The sequence below is a fragment of the Bactrocera dorsalis genome, chromosome 4, assembly GCF_023373825.1.
Source record: "Bactrocera dorsalis isolate Fly_Bdor chromosome 4, ASM2337382v1, whole genome shotgun sequence".
Taxonomy (NCBI): Eukaryota; Metazoa; Arthropoda; class Insecta; order Diptera; family Tephritidae; genus Bactrocera; species Bactrocera dorsalis.
In genome coordinates this window covers 2,367,256-2,387,264 of record NC_064306.1, presented here as the reverse complement: position 1 = coordinate 2,387,264, position 20,009 = coordinate 2,367,256, and the positions used below count along the sequence as shown (strand labels likewise).

The 20,009-nt window shown below is 30.8% G+C and overlaps 2 protein-coding genes across 2 annotated transcripts in view; both read left to right on the top strand.

The window, feature by feature from the left end:
- The window catches only part of LOC105226142 (uncharacterized), a 270,787-nt gene that overhangs the window by 31,728 nt on the left and 219,050 nt on the right, over positions 1-20,009 (top strand). The window lies entirely within an intron of this gene.
- On the top strand, positions 2,912-3,570 carry LOC109579518 (uncharacterized). The gene is made up of 2 exons (XM_019990230.3): positions 2,912-3,258; positions 3,317-3,570. The coding sequence occupies exons 1-2, from the start codon at positions 2,927-2,929 to the stop codon at positions 3,339-3,341; spliced, it is 357 nt and encodes a 118-aa protein (XP_019845789.2). The 5' UTR covers positions 2,912-2,926; the 3' UTR covers positions 3,342-3,570.

The following is a 20,009-nucleotide window of genomic DNA, read 5'->3' as shown; positions in this document are numbered from 1 at the left end:
TTTTATAAAAACAAAATTTGTAAAAAATATTTTAAGAAAAAAAAAAATATTTACAAAAAAACTTATTAAAAAAATATCTATATAAAACATTTTTATTTAAGAAATCTTTCAATAAAAATTTTTATTAAAAATTTCTCGATAAACAATTTTAAATAAAAAAAATAAAAAAAAAATGTTCGATACAAAATTTTTATACAAAAATAAATTTTTTTTTCTAAAATTAAATTTTTTTTTCTAAAAATTTTTTTTTCTAAAATTATTTTTTTATAAAAAATTTGTATAAAAATATTTTTTTTTATTAAATTTTTTTATCGAGCAATTTTTTATTTAAAATTGTTTATCGAGAAATTTTAAAAACAAATTTTTTTTAACGGTTTCCTTAAATAAAAATGTTTCATATAGATATTTTTTTAATATTTTTTTTCGAATATTAAAATAATATACTATTAAAAAAAAATATTCAAATATTTCGTTAACTAAAACTTTTTTATTTGTAGAAATATTTTTTTTACAATTTTTTTTCATCAAGCAATTATTTATTTAAAATTTCTTATAGAGGAATTTTTTTGATAAAAAAATTATTGTTATACTATTTCTTTAATAAAAAATGCTTGTATACAGATATTATAATTAGAAAGTTTTCGAAAAAAAATTAATGCAAACAGTTTTTTGAATTTTTAGTTTCAATATTTTTGATGATTTCTTAAACAAAAATTTTGGAAACAGAATTTCAGAATTTTTTATTTTAAGTTTTTTTTTCGAAAATATCATTTCTATATCAAAAAATTTACAAATTTTCAAATATTTTTTCATGCTTAATATTTAATTGAGAAATCGCCAAAAATGTTTAAACAAAAAATTTTAAATATATTTGCAATGAATTTCTATCTAAAATTTTTGTAAATTATAAAAAAGTAAATTTTTATTAAAAAAAAACCAAATGTCTATAACCAAAAATTTCAAAACGTAATTTTTGTATTTTTCACTGAAATGTAATTTTTTAAACCCCTGGCAACTTCGCCGCATATTAAGCGATGAGCAACGAAATGTCCGCTAATTTACAGTAAACGGAAGGTGAACACAAAGCAGGAGTATCAAAGAAAATGTGCATAAAATAAAGTCAAAAATAATTGGAAATATTTTTATAAAAAAATAATAAAACTTTCGTATAACGCAAAGGACGAACAAATACAAGTATGCTCCTTGACACGCCCCTTTTCATCATTTTAGGATTTCTTATGCTTTGTCTAAGCGCGCTCTTCTACGCGTTCATCTACAACAAGTGTGAAGTGTATCGCAGACGCGAGACGCGAGACGCGGTTTCATCCAGTGAATGGTGTGGGAATGCGCGCACTGCAGGGCACCGCCAGAGAGGTGGAGGTGGCCGAGGCCGCTGAGGAAAGGCAGGATGGAGATTAAATAGTTTTAGCTTGAAGACGCAGGTGTTTCTTGAATGTAACTTTTTTTGACTCAAATTGTTTTAAAATATATACATATATACACTTAAATATTTCAAAAATTCTAAGAATTAAGTGATTAATCATTACAGACCCGAACAAGGATTATTATCTAGGCAGTATTGCTAAAACTTTCAAGAAACCTCTTATATCAATGCTACAACATTCAATCTAAACGGATCTCACTTTAAGCAAGATTCGTTTGTAGGGTAGATCCAAAATCGGTGGATCTGACGCGTTACCCATAAACTGATAAAATTAAATCAGAAGATTACAGACCGACGAAGCCTTGGAGCTTACCATAAGTTTATAAGATACTTATAAATTCCCAGCAACGGCTGATAGAACCGATGCCGCATCTATATAACCGGAACCAGAACGGATATATGTATATAGTATGACATTTCTCCTATGATTCCTAATCGGCTTAATTCGTGGCTAGAAACTAGAATGATTAATATACTACAATCTTAAATAGCTAGTTTACTGGTTTTTAGATAGTTTTTTTGGTGACTCGCAGATTTCGTTAAAAGTTTCACGGAGAAGCTTATGGAAGGGTCGGTATTTTCCTCTAAGGATTCGTAGAAATCACATCTGCCAGCTCCGATTGAGCTTTATTATAAGTGAAAGCTTTCATAACTTCTTCCTGCGTTGAAGGCCTGTCAAGCAATATGAGCGAAATCTTAGAATTGCCTTTCAGTATTTCTAGATACTATCAGAAGTTCTCGCTTGCTGTGCTAAAAGATTGTTTTCGCATAGAAAAGTAGTGATATTTATATCGGAAAAAGCTTCCAAATCACTTATTTTTAGAAGCTTGTGAAATTAATTGTATTTGGTCTTCCAGAAATATCACATTTTCTTTAACGTCTAACTATCGACTAACTAACTAAATAACGTCTAACTAACTCTATTAAGCCTTAATTATGTTAGTTCAAAATACGAAAAGAGCTTTTGTGTTCACTAAGCTTTAAAAGCTTGTGAAAGTTATTGTCGTCAAGCAAAGTAATGGATTTTACAACTATCGTCTCTTCCAAGCATTAATTATTTGAAAATCCTAAAGGAGCTTTTGTGTTCAAGAAGCTTTGAAAGCTTGTGAAAGTTGATGCCTTCCAGTGAAACGATGGCTTTTATAACTATCCTCACTTTTAAGCACTAATTATATGAAAGTCCGAAATGAACTTTTGTGCTCGAAAAGCTCGAAAAGCTCTGAAATCTGAAATCGTATGAAAGTTATTGTAATAAATAACGATGATTTTGAACATTCTTCGCGTTGGCTTTGCTTAAGATTTAACTTCGAAAACTTCAGTTGTTTGCTGTCTACTTTTTTCTCCACTTATTTCCTCGAATCCGAAAATGGCAACTCTGTTCTCTTTTTGGCACAGTTCAAATTGCAAAGAGAGGATCCTAACGGGAATGCGCATTATGCGAATGCATTTTAAAAGCAAACAAGGCCAAAACAGGATTTAAACATGTATTTTGGTTATGAATATCTATTCTTTCTGACATTCCCCCTACTGATTATAACATTCGTTTGGTTTCTGTGGTCGGAAGGTAGTGATGATACAGATGCTGTTGGTGTTGGTGCTGTGGGGCGCACGCATTCGAGTGGTGACGTAATCTTGGAATTTGATGAATTTTCCGATAGTGAAGAGGACAGTGACGACGATATTGATGAATATTATGTCGATGATGGTGATGTATTTGTCCACGTCGAGGAGCCATTCGAGTTCGAACTGCCCGAGGATCAGTTCCGGCGGGAGCGGGAGCAAGCTGATCTGCAGCTTTACAAATTAACATGGAGGCAGGGTTAAAAGTAAACGTTTAACTGAACTTTTATTAATAATTCTTCTCACTAATAGGCTTTGTGCTGCCAATTTCTCATAAACACACACGCACACACATACAAACATACACAAATATGGGTGGCAACTGAGTGCGTTGAGCGTTCTGCGCGCGATTTGCCAGTTTTCGTTTACACACACACACACATTTTAATGAATGCTGAACGTAGTTTTTTATGAATTTTTTCTTTAATTCCCACAATTTTAAAATATTCATATTGTCTTTTGGGAAATAATTTTTTTTTAATATTTTTTATTTGTCTCACAAAATTTTTTTTAATTATGAATTAAAATTTTTGAATGAAAAATACTTTGAAAAAATGTGTATTAAAAAAATTCCAAAAATCTAAAGTCTGTAAAAAAAATTTGTTTACCAAATTTTTTTGTATGCAAATTTTCAAAAATTTCGAAACTAAAATTTTTTCAAATTTTCAAAAATTTCAAAATTAGTTTTTTATATGCAGATTTTAAAAAAAATTGGCCTTTCTTGAATTTAACTGTTTTTAATGAAAAGACTATTTGAAAAAATGTGTTTTATAAAAAATATTTCCAAAAATTTAGTGTCACCGATAAAAAAGAGTTTCAAAACTTAAGAATTTTTTAAATGCAAATTTTAATATTGTTAAAGAAAAAAGTGTTTGAAAAAATGTGTTTTATAAAAAATATTTCCAAAAACTTGAGTGCCACAAAAAAAAATTTCTAAACCAAATTATTTTTAAATGCAATTTTTCAACAATTTAAGGTTTTTGACATTTGCTGTTTTTGAAAAATTATTAAAAAAATGTGTTTTATAAGAAAAATTTACAAAAATTTATTATCACAAAAAAATCAAAATTTAATTTCTTTTTTTTTTTGAAATGCAATTTTTTATACTTTTTTTTTTAATTTGCGTTTTTTACGTTTATTTATTATTAATAAAAAATTATTTGAGAAAATGTGTTTTATAAAAATTATTTTGAAAAATTTAACTATAATTTAACCAGATTTCATTTAAAATTTTCAAAAATATTTTTTAATTTTAGAAAAATATTGCTTTTGTAATTTTTATGCTTCATGTTTTGCAATTTAAACTTATTATTTGTAAAATTTGTGTTGTTTCATATTTTGAAAATTTCAAAATTAAATTATTTTTTTAAAAGTAAATTAAAAAAAATCATTTTTTTTCATTTTGCGTTTTTTACGTTGATCTAGAGTTATTAAAAATTTATTAAAAAAATGTGTTATATAAAAAATATTTCGAAAAATTTCAATTAGATTTTCTTTTAAAATTTTCAAAAATATTTTATAGTTTTAGAAAAATATTGCTTTTTGTAATTTTTATGCTTCATATTTGCAATTTAAACTAATTTTTAGAATTTGCTTCATATTTTTTAAATTTTTTTAAATTATTTCATTTTGATAAAAAAATTTACAAATTTCGTCACTTGATTTTTGAAGACTAATTATTTATTGTGTTTTTTAAAAAATATTTTCGAAAATTTTGTATTACATAAATTTTTCAGAATTGAATTCAAATGTTTTGTGAATTGCTTTTCTCGGCTTTTTCGGAAAAATATTAGCGTTAGCAAAACATATTAAAATATATTTAAAAAACTAAAAGAAAATACCAAAATATTTATTTTTGTGCAAAATAATGATTTTTAAAGATTTAAAAATATTTATAAATTAAAATTTTTAAAGATTTTTATTTTGAATTACTCCTCCTGAGCGAACTGCAATTTTTATAGTTTTGAAATGAAAACAAATTGAGAACTTATTCAAAATTTTACGCTTTTTCCCCGAACATCAAATACTCACAACAAGTTCTGAAATTTTGAATGACTTTTTAATTATTTCCATAAAACTATAATTTTTTTAAAGTTTTCTCAAGACAAGTAATTCAGTTTTTTTACTAAAAATATATTCTTAATTTTTATTTAAGTGCGAGTGAAATTTTCATTAATTTTTCTGGGCACTGCATGAAACGCATGTAATTTTATTTTGACTTATTTCTTGTAAATTTTTCCAGAAAACTGTCGACCTTTTCAAGTTTTCCAAAAAAAAAAAAAACTACAAAGAAACAATTTAAAAGCACAATCGAAATTTCTTTAATTATTTTTTTGTTAGAAAAAATATTTTATTAAGAAATTACTATTCTTGCTTTTGTTGTACGGAAAACTTCAAACTGTTTCAGTTTCAAAACCAGAAGAAGAAGTAAGAGATAACTTAAAATTTTGTTACAAAAATGCTTTGAAAAATATTTTTTGAAAATTTAAATTTTTGTAAATAATATAGGGAATGCATATGGGATAATTTTATTTTTTTTTTGTTTATAAAAAAAATATAAATGATTGTTTATCTTAATTTGGAAATTATTTTAAAATGCATTGCCTTTAAATATAATATGGTTAAGAAATTTTATTTTTAGAATCTCTTTCAAACATGTTTAGTTTTAGTTTTAATTTTTATGTGTAAAATTTAAGTCTCATTTTATTAAATTTATTTTTTGTTCTAAAATGTTCAAAAATTATTTATAAATATTATAAATTTTTTTAAGTTTTCCAAATTTGTTCCTTTTTCACAAAAATAAAAGTTTTAAAATGTGTGCCATACATACAGAGAAAAGTATATTACAAAACTTAGGTTAAGTTCTATTGAAACGAAAGTAGAGATCTAACGGATGATCTCTTTTTAGTCCCCAAAATTGTTGACTTTTATCGAGCATTGGATCGCAAGTACGTTATTATGGTTCTTCAAACGCGAGAGATAGGTTAGGAAAGGATGTCGATCCTAAGAGTGATCTCACTTAGACAGCTGAGATCGCCGTTTGGTTGTGTTACCTATAAACTCCTAAAACAATTGTTTCATAAGACCTTTACAGTTCGACAGAGGCTTGAGGCGGCTGATATCAGTTTCGGCTATGTCTTTTGGTTCGCTGAAGGCGAGGTTAGGCGGGGTAGTGTGAACAATTAACTCGTCGGCTTTGTTATTTCCATCGATTAGGCTGTGATCAGGCAGGAAGTAGCTTGCATTGTCGATATCCACCCTTTGAAAAGCTTTAGCTGCTCTGATAGTGAGCTCAGCGCTGGTATTAACGAAGTGAATAATAGAGGCTGAAGAGGATATATTTCGTAGTAGTACGCATTAAGTGCTATTTTTGCACAAGAGATATGCAGATGAGAGCCGCTTTTTAGACACATTCCAGCTCTTTAGCAAGTGTACCTTTTCGAGCGCCCTCCATCAGACGATTACATCATAGAACATTATTGACTTGTATATGGTTTCATAGAGCCGAAACACTAACTTTGATGAGAGTTCACACATTTTCCTTATAGCTCCTCTACAGCAATATAAGGCAATCGGTGCCTTCCGCCGAGAGAAATAACGAGTACTGAATTCTTTTTTAGTTTTTTTTTTTTTATGCTGGCTGTTTTTAAGTCTTCATGGAGTGAGGAAAATTAAAAAAAAATTTGTGTTTTATATTTAAATAATTTCTGAACACCTTTTTGTTGAGAAAATACTTTGATTTAAAAATTTTTTCAATTTTTTTTTTTTTTTTAATTTTGAATAAATTTTTTTTTTTTATAAATTATTGCAAAAAGTTTTAAAAATTAAAAAAAAATTGTGTTTCATATTTAAATAGTTTTATGAACATTTTTGGTTAGGAAAAATTTTTTTATTTGAATATTTTTTAGAAAAATATTTTAAAAAAGTTTTGCAAAAATCAATAATTTTTTTTATTTGTAAATAAAATTTATATTTTATATTCAAATAACTTTTAGAGAATTTTGGCTAAGAAAAACTTTTTTATTTGAAATTTTTTTGGAAAATATTAAAAAAAAATTTGAAAAAAGCAATATTTAGTATTTATATTTTATTTTTAAATAATTTCTTTAAATTTTTTTGAATTTTGAACAGGTTTTGATATGAAAATTTTTTTAGGAAAATGTTTTTAAAAAATTTTGCAAAAAGTAAGAATATTTTTGTTTGCATTTTATTTCACAAATTTAAAAATTATTTTGCACATTACTGTGCACGTATCTATGAAATTTGTAAACTAATTGGCAGCTCTGTAATCCACACTGTCATGGTGAAAGTAGCGTTGTACCGTTGCTCAAATATTGCAATATTTTTCATTTAACAGTTCGTCCTACGCCGAAACCAAATTAAGAAAAAAATAAAAAAATTAAATTAATAGAAAATGCCTTTGCACTATCAAGAATTTTTGTTCCTCTGTGTAATAATGGTTGTAGTGTTTCTGTACCTGACGTCCAGCTGGTTGATAGGCAGTTTGTTAAAATATTCGAATTCCGGTGGACAACATGCAGGCGCTGGCGAAGGCGGTCGTAGTAATGATATCTACGGCGGCGGTAGACCGTGGTTTGGTTAGACTTGGAGGGGCGCATGAAGTTCAGAAATACCGTTCAAGTTATATAACAGATCTAACGCTATATGTACATACAAACATATTCAGTTCAAAAACAAATATTTCTCTACTTTTTAATTTCTATTTAGTTATAAATCCAAAAAAATTGTAATTTTAGTTTTATTAATTGTGCGTTTATTCCTTGTACTATTTGTAATTATTCAAATTATTTTAAATTATTTTGTAACAATTTGTATTTATGTCCTGTTTCGTGTCAGTATGTAAGACTTTTTGCTGGTTTATTCTTTGAAAGTTTTGAGATTAGTTTTTAATTTATCTAAAAATAAAAATAAAAATTGTATATTTTTTACTCCGAGAGGCAAAATGTTATACCAAAATTGAAGTTCCACTAAATGCAAATTAAAGAGTAAGAAAGAAAGAAAACAAGTAAGCTCAATAGCTAAAAGAAAAGCAAAAACAATTTTTTTCATAAAAATTTAACTTTCAGTCGTTTTTTTTCCTCTCGCTGTTTGGTGTCAATTGGAGATTCCACGTGTAGCCAGGTTCTTCTCCAATTGGTCATTCCATCCTATTTCTTGCTCTTACTCTGCTTCGCCCGGCGGGTACTGCGTCTAATACTCTCAGAGATGGAGTGATTTCATCAATCGCGACGACATGACCTGGCCAGTGTAGTCGTTGTCCCTTAATCCGCTGAAGTCTATGTCGTCGTTTTCGTACAGCTTATCGTTCCATCTGCGGTATTCGCGGCTGCCAAAGCGCTAAGGACCATATCTCTTTCGCAGACTCTCAAAAACTCGTTACGCCTGGTCATAAGATCTTGTCATTGTTAATTCTTTTGCACCTTATAGCAGAACGGGGATGATGAGTGACTTATTGAGCTACATAGGTTTTTATTCGTCGAGAGAGAACTTTACTTCTCCATTGTCTACCCAGTAGGAAGTAGCACCTGTTGGCAAGCGTTATTCAAGACTGACATTGTTGTTGCTGTTAATGCTGGTTAGACAAAATTATCTATGACTTACGCTGTAAGCATCTTGCTCCCCACGCTACGATATACTGGAGGAAGTATCTGTAATGAGGGCGCAGAGTCTGTTATGATTCGCGTCAAGCGCAGTCATCCTAAAGAATGACTACTTCTCTTTAACCTGGGAACAGAACTACATCTAGAAGATTGTACCTTCTCTATTTAGCTCTGCGGCTCGGGGAAGTATTTCCCGATACTGACGAAGCTTTTGGTATTGTTCAACGTCAGTTTACACAGCCAGCTAAAGGGTTCAACTTCGTTGTTCGAGCAAATCCCGAATGGTTATAATCCTATATTATGGGTCGTAGACTTGATTACTATGTTTTACTTCCCATTAGCGAAAATTATATTAGAATCATCCTTAAAGGGTGAGGCCATATTTATTATAATGTGTAGATGTGGAAAATGTCAATCGGAGGATCGCAATTCATAATATGAATGGATATGAGATTTAAAACAAGGTATAGACCAATATGGCATTAGACTTGTTGGAATATCGAAAATCGTTATATGTAGTTTGTGGTAGTACGCGTAATTCGTTAACCGATTACAAATATTTTTAAAAGGACGGCTCATTAGGCAAACCATAAGTTACTTTAGGGTAAGGACTAGAGCCTTCGCTGCTATGGGCCTCCATCATCTTGTAGCTAATGTTAAGACCGAATTTTTTTTTGGTATTTGGCACATTTTTAAGAGCTGTCAAAAGGACTAGCTTTATTTTGAGTATGAAACGTGAAACCACGACTAACTTAACTGCTAAATATCTGCCAACTCTGACAACAATTTAATGTTGACATTTTTAGCGCGGGAATTCGCATCAATTAGTGAAAGTGCGCGGTAAATTGTTGCAACAATCTAAAAACAAATAAAATCAATAGTAAAAGCGTTGTCAAGGCATTAAAAATGAGCGATAACTTTTTCCATGACTTATTTAGAGACCCTTGGTTTTACTTGGTCACTGGAATGTATGTGTCGATAGCAGTTTTCTGTGTTTGGTGTATAAAGGGCCACAAGCGACGTATGGCCCTATGGAGAGCACGCTGGGAACGGCAACGAAGTCTTCGTAATAGAAACCGTAGGCAACACCAAGTCGGAGTGGAATGGTACGAAGACCCAATATTTGAACTTGCCAGCACATCAGAGCAGGCGGCACCTAAAAAACCAAAAAAGAAATCAAAGCGTAAGAACGGTCCTGAGGAAAAAGTGCATACCGCTGGTAAACGCGGCACGAACCCACAGATAGCGACATCTGGACAGTTATAACGCGACAATTCAATTAATTTAGTACTTATTTTAGGACTTTTCGACATAAAATATTGTAACCCCACGAATCAGTTAGTTTAATAATTCTTCTACAGGTCTTTGACATAAAATACCAAATACTAAATATATAGATATGTAAGTGATAAATGTTAAGCATATTCAGGAGATTTCCATTAACCATTTGAATATAAACCTTCCTCGCGCAAGCCTCAATAAGTTTGGTCATAAGTTCCAATCATTCAGAGTTCGGGTAGCTGCATTTCTCGAAGGCATATTTCGGTTTCTACTTTTTTATTGTTTTCGACCTACCCAATATCGATAGCTCTTGCTTCAGCTGATAAAAGCGGATTATTATTTTATATTATGCCGTTAGTTAGTAAAAGAGTATGTAACGATCATCTCTACAAAGCTCTGAACTACAGCCAAGCTCACTGCCTTGAGATTAGTTCAGTGAAGTGGCTACATAGAGCACACAAACAATTTAGACGAAGTGCAGTTGCGACATAGTGGAATAATTCTCTGAAAAAATAAAGCATTTTATCAACCAAATTACACAAAGCTTTAATCATAAATTATGTTTAACCCTCCATTTGATAAAAGAATACCTTTTCAATTTCCAAAACCACCTGAAGAGGTAAAGGATTCTTTGAAGGCACATGCGTATATGTTTCTGTATGTGATGCTTGCCGTATTCATTGGCACGATCGTAGTGCTGACCTACCTATGTATTAGACTAGAAATAGACAAAAGATCAGCTCGAAGGGATCTCGAACGCAGAAGGGTAGAGGGGCGCCGAGTCGATTGGGATCAAGAAAGTGCACAATTAGGGTTTAGTTTTGAGCAGAGAGCTTTAAGACATGAGCAGGAAGAGTTAGAACTGCAAAGACAATTCCAGGAAAGAAATGAGCAAAGAAGAAGAGATAGAAAACAACTAGAGTCTTTATCTGAAACGGAATTATAAGCAAATTGCGGACTTATGGCAGAGAAACTTGCGTTAGTTGAGGGTGAAATTAGGTGCGATATTGGTAATGTTTAGATGTTCTGCTCAGATTTTGGTATAAACTTTACATTTTACTTTTATTATTTATTTTAATTTATAAATTATAAAATAGTAATTTGTTTAAGTTTTGTTTTATTTATGTAATTTATAAATTATAAAATAGTAATTTGTTTAAGTTTTGTTAATTAATTGACGATGAGCTTCAGTGATAAATTCTGTAAAAATACGTAAAAATTATACTTAAGTTAATTAGAAACTCGTTTATAAGCAAGCAGTTTTTAGTCTATATTAATTTATAAATTAATTAATTTACTTAAAAAATAAATGAGAAAATATAAAATTATATAATTCGCATTCTTTAATCATTCATACATATAATAAATCCACAGAAGTAATGTTTCTAATATTTTTAATAAATAAGGTTGCTTTAGGTTTTGAACAATGGACTTTGGAAATATGTTTTTTTGTTATCTCTCCGACTTTCAGTATTCTCGTTCTGCTTCTCTCTATCACTTTTTTCTTGTTAAGAGTAAGTAAGTGAGTTAGGTTGGAAGAACCTTGCGACTCCTATTGGTCGGATCTTGTTTAGATCTTGCTGAGTTGGTCTGAGGACCAGCGGTTCAGAAGCGAACCACAGGAATGCAACTCCAGCTCCAACCCGTTCACATTCTGCATGTATTGAGACTGAATTACCTGTCCTAGCAAGCATATCTTCCTTACCGTTTCCTGCAATACCGCTGTGGGTAGGTACCAAAACCAGTATAATCCTAAAGTAACTTCATGCTACAGATATGGAGTCTAGACACCCCTTCACTAGTCTTGTGCGCATAGACTTCTACACCAATACCCACAAGCATTGATCTATCTGTAAGAAAGCTCAACGACACCCAGGGTTAAGTTCGGCGACCTGGTAATCCAAGCATCCTCGCAGTCATCAAAGTGTCCAGATTCTCTGAGTATGAGGACAGTTTTAGTGGTCACACACATTGCAGTTATGTCCAGCGGTGCTATGTGCAGCATGGCCTGTAGTGCCATAGTTGGTGTGATTCGTAGAGCATTATATGCTTAACTTTGATTTCGTCGGTCCAAAGAACTACCTTTAGTTAGAGACCCCCCCTTTTGCCAATGGCTCTCCTGCACCAATACAGGGTAAGCGAAGCTTTCCTTTCTCTCTCCGCTATGTTTGGTTTCTGCGAGAATTGCCTATCATCAAACCGAAGTCGCATTGCCTGCCATTAGTGGCAGATGCGTCTCCAAAATTTTGTATTTCCTAGTGAACAAAACCAGTTCGGTTTTACTAGGATTTACGGAAAGACCACTTATCAATGCTAAGGTACCCCTGAGTTAACTCATATGCTGTATTTAGAAGTTTTTGCTCAACCACGAGAGCTACCTCGTCCGTCTTCAATAAAAAATATGAAAGACTGATGGGCTAAACATCCTTGGCCGACTTAAGCGATCTCTTAACGGCTTTTAGAATGAATGCTGTCCTAACCTGCCTCTAAGCCCCACCAATATATGCCAATCTAATGCAGTTCGCATAGATGGGAACCAGCCAACTGCACGAGAGCGTGGCCGTTCTTTGCAGTTGCGCTGATATGACGCCGTCCATCCTAGAGGCTTTGAAGATTCATGACAGTCTCCTACCTTTCCTCAGTAGACCTCTTGATCTTCTTTATTTCGGACATATATATTGTGAGTTTGCCCTTATACAGCGCCAAGTCGTTAGTTGTCCCATTTTTGCGGCCCGTGTTAAAGAGTTGTCTACACGAAACTCGGAATTCCACCAGTTTCCGGTTTCCTTCTGCCGATGGTGAAATAATTCGACTGGAGCTCTCTAGCAAATCTTTAGAAGCAGTGCTGAAGACTTCGACGCACTTCTCAACCGCGTCAAGAGAGAGTACAGAATTCTCTTCTATCGCCTTTGAAAGAGCTAGTCCGACCTTCACGCAATAGACGTCCCAGTTAGTTTTCTTGAAATTCCTTAAGGAAGTGTTTAATTTTCAACCACCTTAACAACATTGGTCATAATATCCAGTCATTTAGAGTTATGGTAGCTGAATTCCTTTTTTTATTGTTTTCGAACCACCCATCGGTAGCACATGCCTCAGCTGATAAAAGTGTATTATTATTACATATGTATTATTCCGTTAGTTAGTAATAGAGTCTGTAAGAATCAGCTCTCCAAAGCTGTGAACCACAGCCAAGCTCACTGCCTTGAGATTATTTAAGTAATGTGGCAATAGAGAGCAGGCAAATAATTTAATTGAAGTGCAGTAGCGGCATAGTGGAAAATAATATCTGAAAAATTGAATATTTTATCAACTACCAAATACACAACTTTAACTAAAAATTATGGAAAATCACCATCTACTTCGAAATTTTTTTTTGGTTTTTGATCTTCCAATATCTGAAGAGCGAAAAGAAGCGTTGAAATCACACGCGCCTTATTTTTTTGTTGCGATGGGTGTCGTGGTCGCCATCATATTATTAGTACTGTGCGGCGGATGCATCAAATATATATTAGATGAAAGAGCAACTCGAAGGGCGCTCGATCGCAGAAGGCTAGAGCAAGGAATCCAATGGGAAGAAGAAAGTGCACAATTTGAATTTAGTCGAGACCGGATAATTTTTAGACATCCGCAGCAAGAATTAACAGGGGAAAGAGGGCAAAGAATGCGCCAGGAAAGAAATGAGTACAGGCGAAGACAAAGAGAAAGACAACAACAGGCATCCTTAGCCAATACTGCTTTATAAGCAAATGTGCGCGCGTATGGAAGAGAGGCTTACGATAGTTGAGGGAGAGGTTAGGTGCTATATTATTAATGTTCATACGTTCTACTCAGATTATGATATCGATTATAAACTTTATATTTTATTTTTATTATTTATATTAGTTTATAAATTATAAAATTGTAATTTGTTTAAGTTTTGTTAATTAATTGACGATGAGTTTAAGCGATAAATTCTGTAAGATTTCATACAAATTATACCTATGTTTATAAGAAAACAATTTTTAATCTATATTAATTTATAAAATAAATAATTTTCTAAAAAAATAAATCAGAAAATTATTCGTTCATGAGCATTTCTAGGTTTCGAACCACAGACATTCACAGAGAGAAATTATGGTTTTTCGCGCGGTTTTCTCTGCTGGTCTTTACCCCTTTTTCTATTCGTCTTTCCTGTTATAAGCAGCGTTGCCACTTGCGAAAATCTTTGGTTACCAAATTTGTTGCGAAACTTTTTATCATCAAAATCTTGGCTTTTATTTCGCTTCACAATTGTAAAAATTTGTACACAAAAATAGACCTTAGACCTTCCTTTCCCGTTGGTAATTGCGGTCAGGTTATAGTAGTGAACAGGGGGTACCGCGCAAGGGTAAGGTTGACGTTTGGGAGGGATAGGCTATATATTCGCGTCATCAACCCCATTTGTCTATTTTTGGTATTAGCTGAATGGATCCCCCAGTTGAATGGGAGGCCCATAGTTTATAGTTATGAAAGTGTTTATTGTTCATCCGCCTTATTAACATTGGGTAATAACCAGTCATTCAAAGCTCGGAGATCTGCATTTCTCGATATTATCTTTCGGTTTCTACGTGTTTATTGTATTCGAACTACCCAGTAGTTAATAAGTGCTCTGTTTGCGGTAGCTCATGCCTCAGCTGATAAAAGCGGTTTATTAAGTTATATTATGCCGTTAGTTAGTAAAAGAGTCTATGACAAACAGCTCTCCAAAGCTCTGAACCACAGCCAAGCTCACTGTCTTGAGATTATTTAAGTAAAGTGGCAACACACGCTAGGCAAATAATTTAAACGAAGTGCAGTAGCGACATAGTGGAAGAATCCTCTGAAAATAATTTATTTTATCAACGATCATATACAAAGCTTCAATTATAAATTATGTATAGACAACGATTTTATAGGTTCAGTCATAATGAAATTGCATTAACTAATGAGAAAAATGAAGAAATGAAAACCCAAATGTATATTGCTCTGTTCGTGTTGTTTGCCTTGTTTACTGGCTTCGTTATTGGGGTGGTCTACCTATGCATTAGACTATATACAGTCGAAAGAACAGCAGAAGTGTACATAGAACGCAGAACCGCACGAAGAAGGGAGGAGAACCGAAGAGTTTGGTACCTAAATGCGCAAGAAAGAGCAGAATTAGATTATAGATATGAGCAATTGGCTTTAAGACACGAGCAGGAAAGATTAGAGCTATCAAGACGGTTCCGTGAAAGAACTGAGCAAAGAAGAAGAGATAGGCAAAGAGAGATAGAGCTACGGGACTCCTTTGTTTAAACTGATTATGATATAAAGGTTCGTTAGTAGCTACTGTTTATATGTTCAACTCAGATTTTGGTAAAAACTTTACATTAACATTTTACTTTTATTATTTATTTTAATTTATAAATTATAAAATAGTAATATGTTTAAGTTTTGTTGATAAATTGACGAAAAGCTTCAGCGATAAATTCTGTAAAATTACATACAAATTATATTTTAGTTAATTAGAAACTCGTTATAAGCAAGAAATTTTTAATCTATATTAGTTTATAAATTAATTAATTTACTTAAAAAATAAATGAGAAAATATAAAATTATACAATTCGTATTCCTCAATCATTCATACATAAAATAATTCCACAGAAGTGTTGCTTCCAATATTTTTAATAAATAAGCTCGCCATTGGTTTTGTAGAATAGACTTTCATAGAGAGAAATTGCGGTTTTCTTCTCTCTATCCTTTTTCTGTTAAGAGTAAGAGAAAGCTATTCGTCTTTCTTGTTAAAGGTATTTCTTCTTTTTGCAACACTCTCACCTCTCCTCGTCCGCTTTTTTTCATGCGCTCTCTTACGATCTGCTTTAAAAATACTAAAGCAAAGAGCATCCCATCTCACATGCTTTCTACATTCATAATTCTGCCTATAAAATTATAAAATATACCTGAAATGTGAAAATTCTTTGTTCGATACCCTTTAGTAATGTTATACCTCAAGCAGGGCCACGTTGTTTGTAAGACACAAAAGGAAGCGTCAAGGACCGTGTAAAGACCGTCATGTCCGATCTGAATCTAGTACTACTACTGAACCCGTCCATTTCTCACTATGTATTTGTCAGAACCGCCGATATCGGATCACCGTAGAATCAAGTCAAATTTGGCGTAGGTTATTGTCGTAGTCAACAGGGCAATTTTCGAAATCTAGTTAGTCTAGATCGAGTCACTATAGCATATGGCTGGCAAACAAACTTACCGACAAACATTCTAGTAAGAAATCTTTCGTATTTGTGAAGGATATTATAGCTTTATTGCAATCGAAGTCGACGTGTTTTCTTGTTTTATACCAATACCAACGCTTATGAAAACGCTATAAAATTATAGCACACAAAATTATTGTGAAAAAAATAGGAAAACTTTTCACATAGGATAACTATTTATGCCACAGCTACAAAGAATTTAGTGCACAAGTAATTCTACTATAAAAATTATAGCAAATATAAATTAAAATATTTTAAAATGAGTAATTGCCAAAATTTTCAGCAGAAACGTGAAGCACAAGTATACATATATGTATACCGAAAATGGTTTATATAAACTTGCTATAAATTTATAGGAAAGTTTTTTAAAGTTTTTATAAATTTATAGGACAGTTGAAAGCTTGCTATAAAATTATATGAAACTTTTATAAACTTACTATAAAACTTCAGAAAAGTTTAAAAAAAAATGTAAAAGTAAGTAAAACATTTGGTTACGTTCTTATGCATACCTGTGTTACGAAGAGAGCGATTTAAAAGAAAATGCAAAAATATAAACTATAAAAGTTATTTGTTTTCAATTCTTATTGCCTTAAAGCTGAAATATTGTAATTAACTCTCCAATAGCTCATTACTGGATGAAGTCATGTGTAGAAGTTCACGCAAGTGAGGAAAGTTCTCTGACCGTCATTCACTTGGCTCGAGAAGCTCACGACTTCCGGTATTAGACCAACTATTATCTGGGTGGCCTAAGAACATCCATTAGAAGGCTAGCCAAGGTGAGAAGGTAAGCCATCCTTCCTCAGGGTTGTGCGCTGGGTTTATGACCCGCCACGTAAAAAATTCTCTACTATCACACCTTACCGAAATCCGATGATGCAAATCTCGGTTCAAGTTCAGATGAATTCTCTCTCGAAAGAAAGTTCGAAAACTTGGTTTTGAAAACCGGACAGTATTAAACACTATTCAATTTTATAAAAACGGAAATTACTAATAACAGCATTTTTTCAAGACATTTGTGGGTAAACATACATGTCTATAATCCAAAAAATATTCGTAAGCTTTTAAATTCCAATAAGTTGTAATTTTGAAATTTTCAAAGCAAAAAAAAAACAGCATATCTATTATTTTCCGACGAATTTCGACTATTAAACTAAAATTTTATCTAAATATTGACCTTGGCGACATCTGTCGAACCTTTTTTTTATTGCATGAATTTCGTTCGGAAGCATTTGTCTGTAACATTTTCCGAAATCGAACTCTCCAAAACAATTTTCGGGTTTCTACACAAACAAAGATCAAAAAACACATTATTTGGCTCCAGGATTAGTTCTTATGAATACTGCCGCATCTTGTCTAGGATGACACTTGAATTATGGCTACGTTTATTTTTGCCATTTCAATTATCATAATGAGCTAACTCGTTCATTACTTTGAGCTTATGTCGCCACTGACCAAATCTATGAACCAATAAATTTTGCGGTGTTAGGTGGTAACCTTTTTCGGGTCCAAATCCGGAATATATAGATAAAGAGAATTAACTTGACACTTCAAAAGCGGTAAACAAACTGTACAATAGTAACAACAAGGAAAGTGTGGAGAGGCTGACTTAAATTTTAACTCGAAAGAAAAAAATAATAATAATAAAAGGCAGTAAAAATGGCAACGATGATCGAATTTATTATTGTTGTTATATTATTTTTTATGTTTGTCTTTTTCTTTGTCTGCTGCATTTGCTTGATTGTACGTAAGTGGGGGAATGACCATAATATAGTGCGTCCGGATCCACTCCGGATGCGACTGGTTGAGCTGATACCGCGTCAGGCCCCCGAACAACAGCGGAACGGCTTAGAGATGTTGGTGATGAGCGTAAACGAGGTGGTCCTCAGTGGTGCCCACCCGCAGATGAATGTACGGCTGAGCGGAACAGTAGAGGAACTAGAGGTTGCCGAATCTGCGGTCTAAACGCGGATGCGGATAAATAGTAGTTGTTATTCAAAGTTATAAACTGTTGCTTTTATATTTTATATTTATTTATAAAGTATAAAAATGCACTAGAGTTTATAATTCCGGTTTTACGACGACATGCAAGTGCCTGAGCCGAAAACTTTGACGAAGCTTTAGCAGAACTTTTTTAGAACTTTATGAAAGTAGCGCTTTTATAATTTGTATAGAAATTTATAAATTACTTAAAAGTGCTTAATTAATTTCTTGAAATATAATAATTTATAAAATTTAGCTCAGGTTTTGACGCAGCTTTAGCCAAACTTAATGATAGCTTTAAGAAATTCGTGTTTTTATAGTTTATTTGTATTATTTATAATTTAGTTGAGGTGCATTGTTTAGCTTCATAGTATTTTATGTAATTTTTTATAATAAAATGTAACCTAAAAATATTCAATTATTTTTGTTTTTTAAAAATCTAATATTTTCGGAAATATAATTTTATATTGAAGATAACATTTTTAGTAATTATTTATAATTTAAGATAATAATTATACCAATTAATAATAATTAAGCTAAATTAATATTATATGTTAAAAAAAATTATAAGTTTTTTGTAAAATTAAAAAAAAAATATTAGTTTGACTTTAGTTTAGCTAAAAATATATAGAAAAAGTAATTATTATAAAAAAAACTAATTATTTTAACTAAAAAAATTTACATTTTTATTAATGTTTAAAAAAATGTATATGTCAAAAAGGTAATCGAAATTAATAAAAAAAATTAAAAACTAGCATTGCATAAGAACGATAAAAAAATTCATAAAAAATTAACTAAAGCATAATTGCAAAGATTTTTCTTAATTAATTAACTAATTTATTTTTAGAATTTATTAACATCTCAAGTTTTTTGGTCTTCTTTGTTTATTTTTAATAAATATAAAAATTTTGAAGCTATTTTTTTCTATTAATTAATTATTTTTTCAGAATTTATTAATTTTTGTGACTCCTTTTAATTTTTTTCAGTTTTTTTAGAAACTAAAAAATATTATTTCTTAATTATAATAATAATAATTAACACTTTTTCTACAAAAATTATATATTATAATAATTTTTCTACAAAAGTTTCAACATGACTTTCTTAATTAATTAATTAACTTTTGTTACAGTATTTATTAAATTTTCCCATATTTTTTATTCTCTTAAATGAATGTGTTTTTGTTTGTACAAATTTTTTAATTTTTTTTATTTGTTTTTGTTTTCTAATTTTTTTCTCATATCACTTAATAATAATTTGAAGAAAAATTGAAAAATTACATCGCAAGTTGTAAAGCACTGTACTGAAAATTTAATACAAAATGTTTGTAGTGACATTTTTTATTAATAAATTAATTTTTTTTGAAATTACTAATTTTTTTTTAGTTTTTTGTTGTTAATTTAAAAATATTTGAAAAGAAATTTATCCATTAGTTATATAATTTTTTTAGAACATGCTAATTTTTGTAATTTTCTTAAATTTTTTTAAAGAGAATTTTTTAAATTTGTTGGTAAACTATAGTAAAATGTAATTAAATTCAATTATATTATATACTACTTAAAAATTATGAAAAATTAATTACGAAATAGTTAAAGTGATTTTCCTTAATTAATTATTTCTGAATTTAGTAATTTTTCTAATTTTTTTAGTTTTCTTAACTTTGAAAATATTTGAAATCATTAATATTTGAAACTAATTGAGGAATAGTTAATTAAGTTTTTTAGAATTTAATAGTTTTTCTAATTATTTCCGTTTTTTTCAACTGTTTTTATTGGCGTGGGTTATTGTCTTAGTCAACAGAGCAAATTTCGAAGTGTA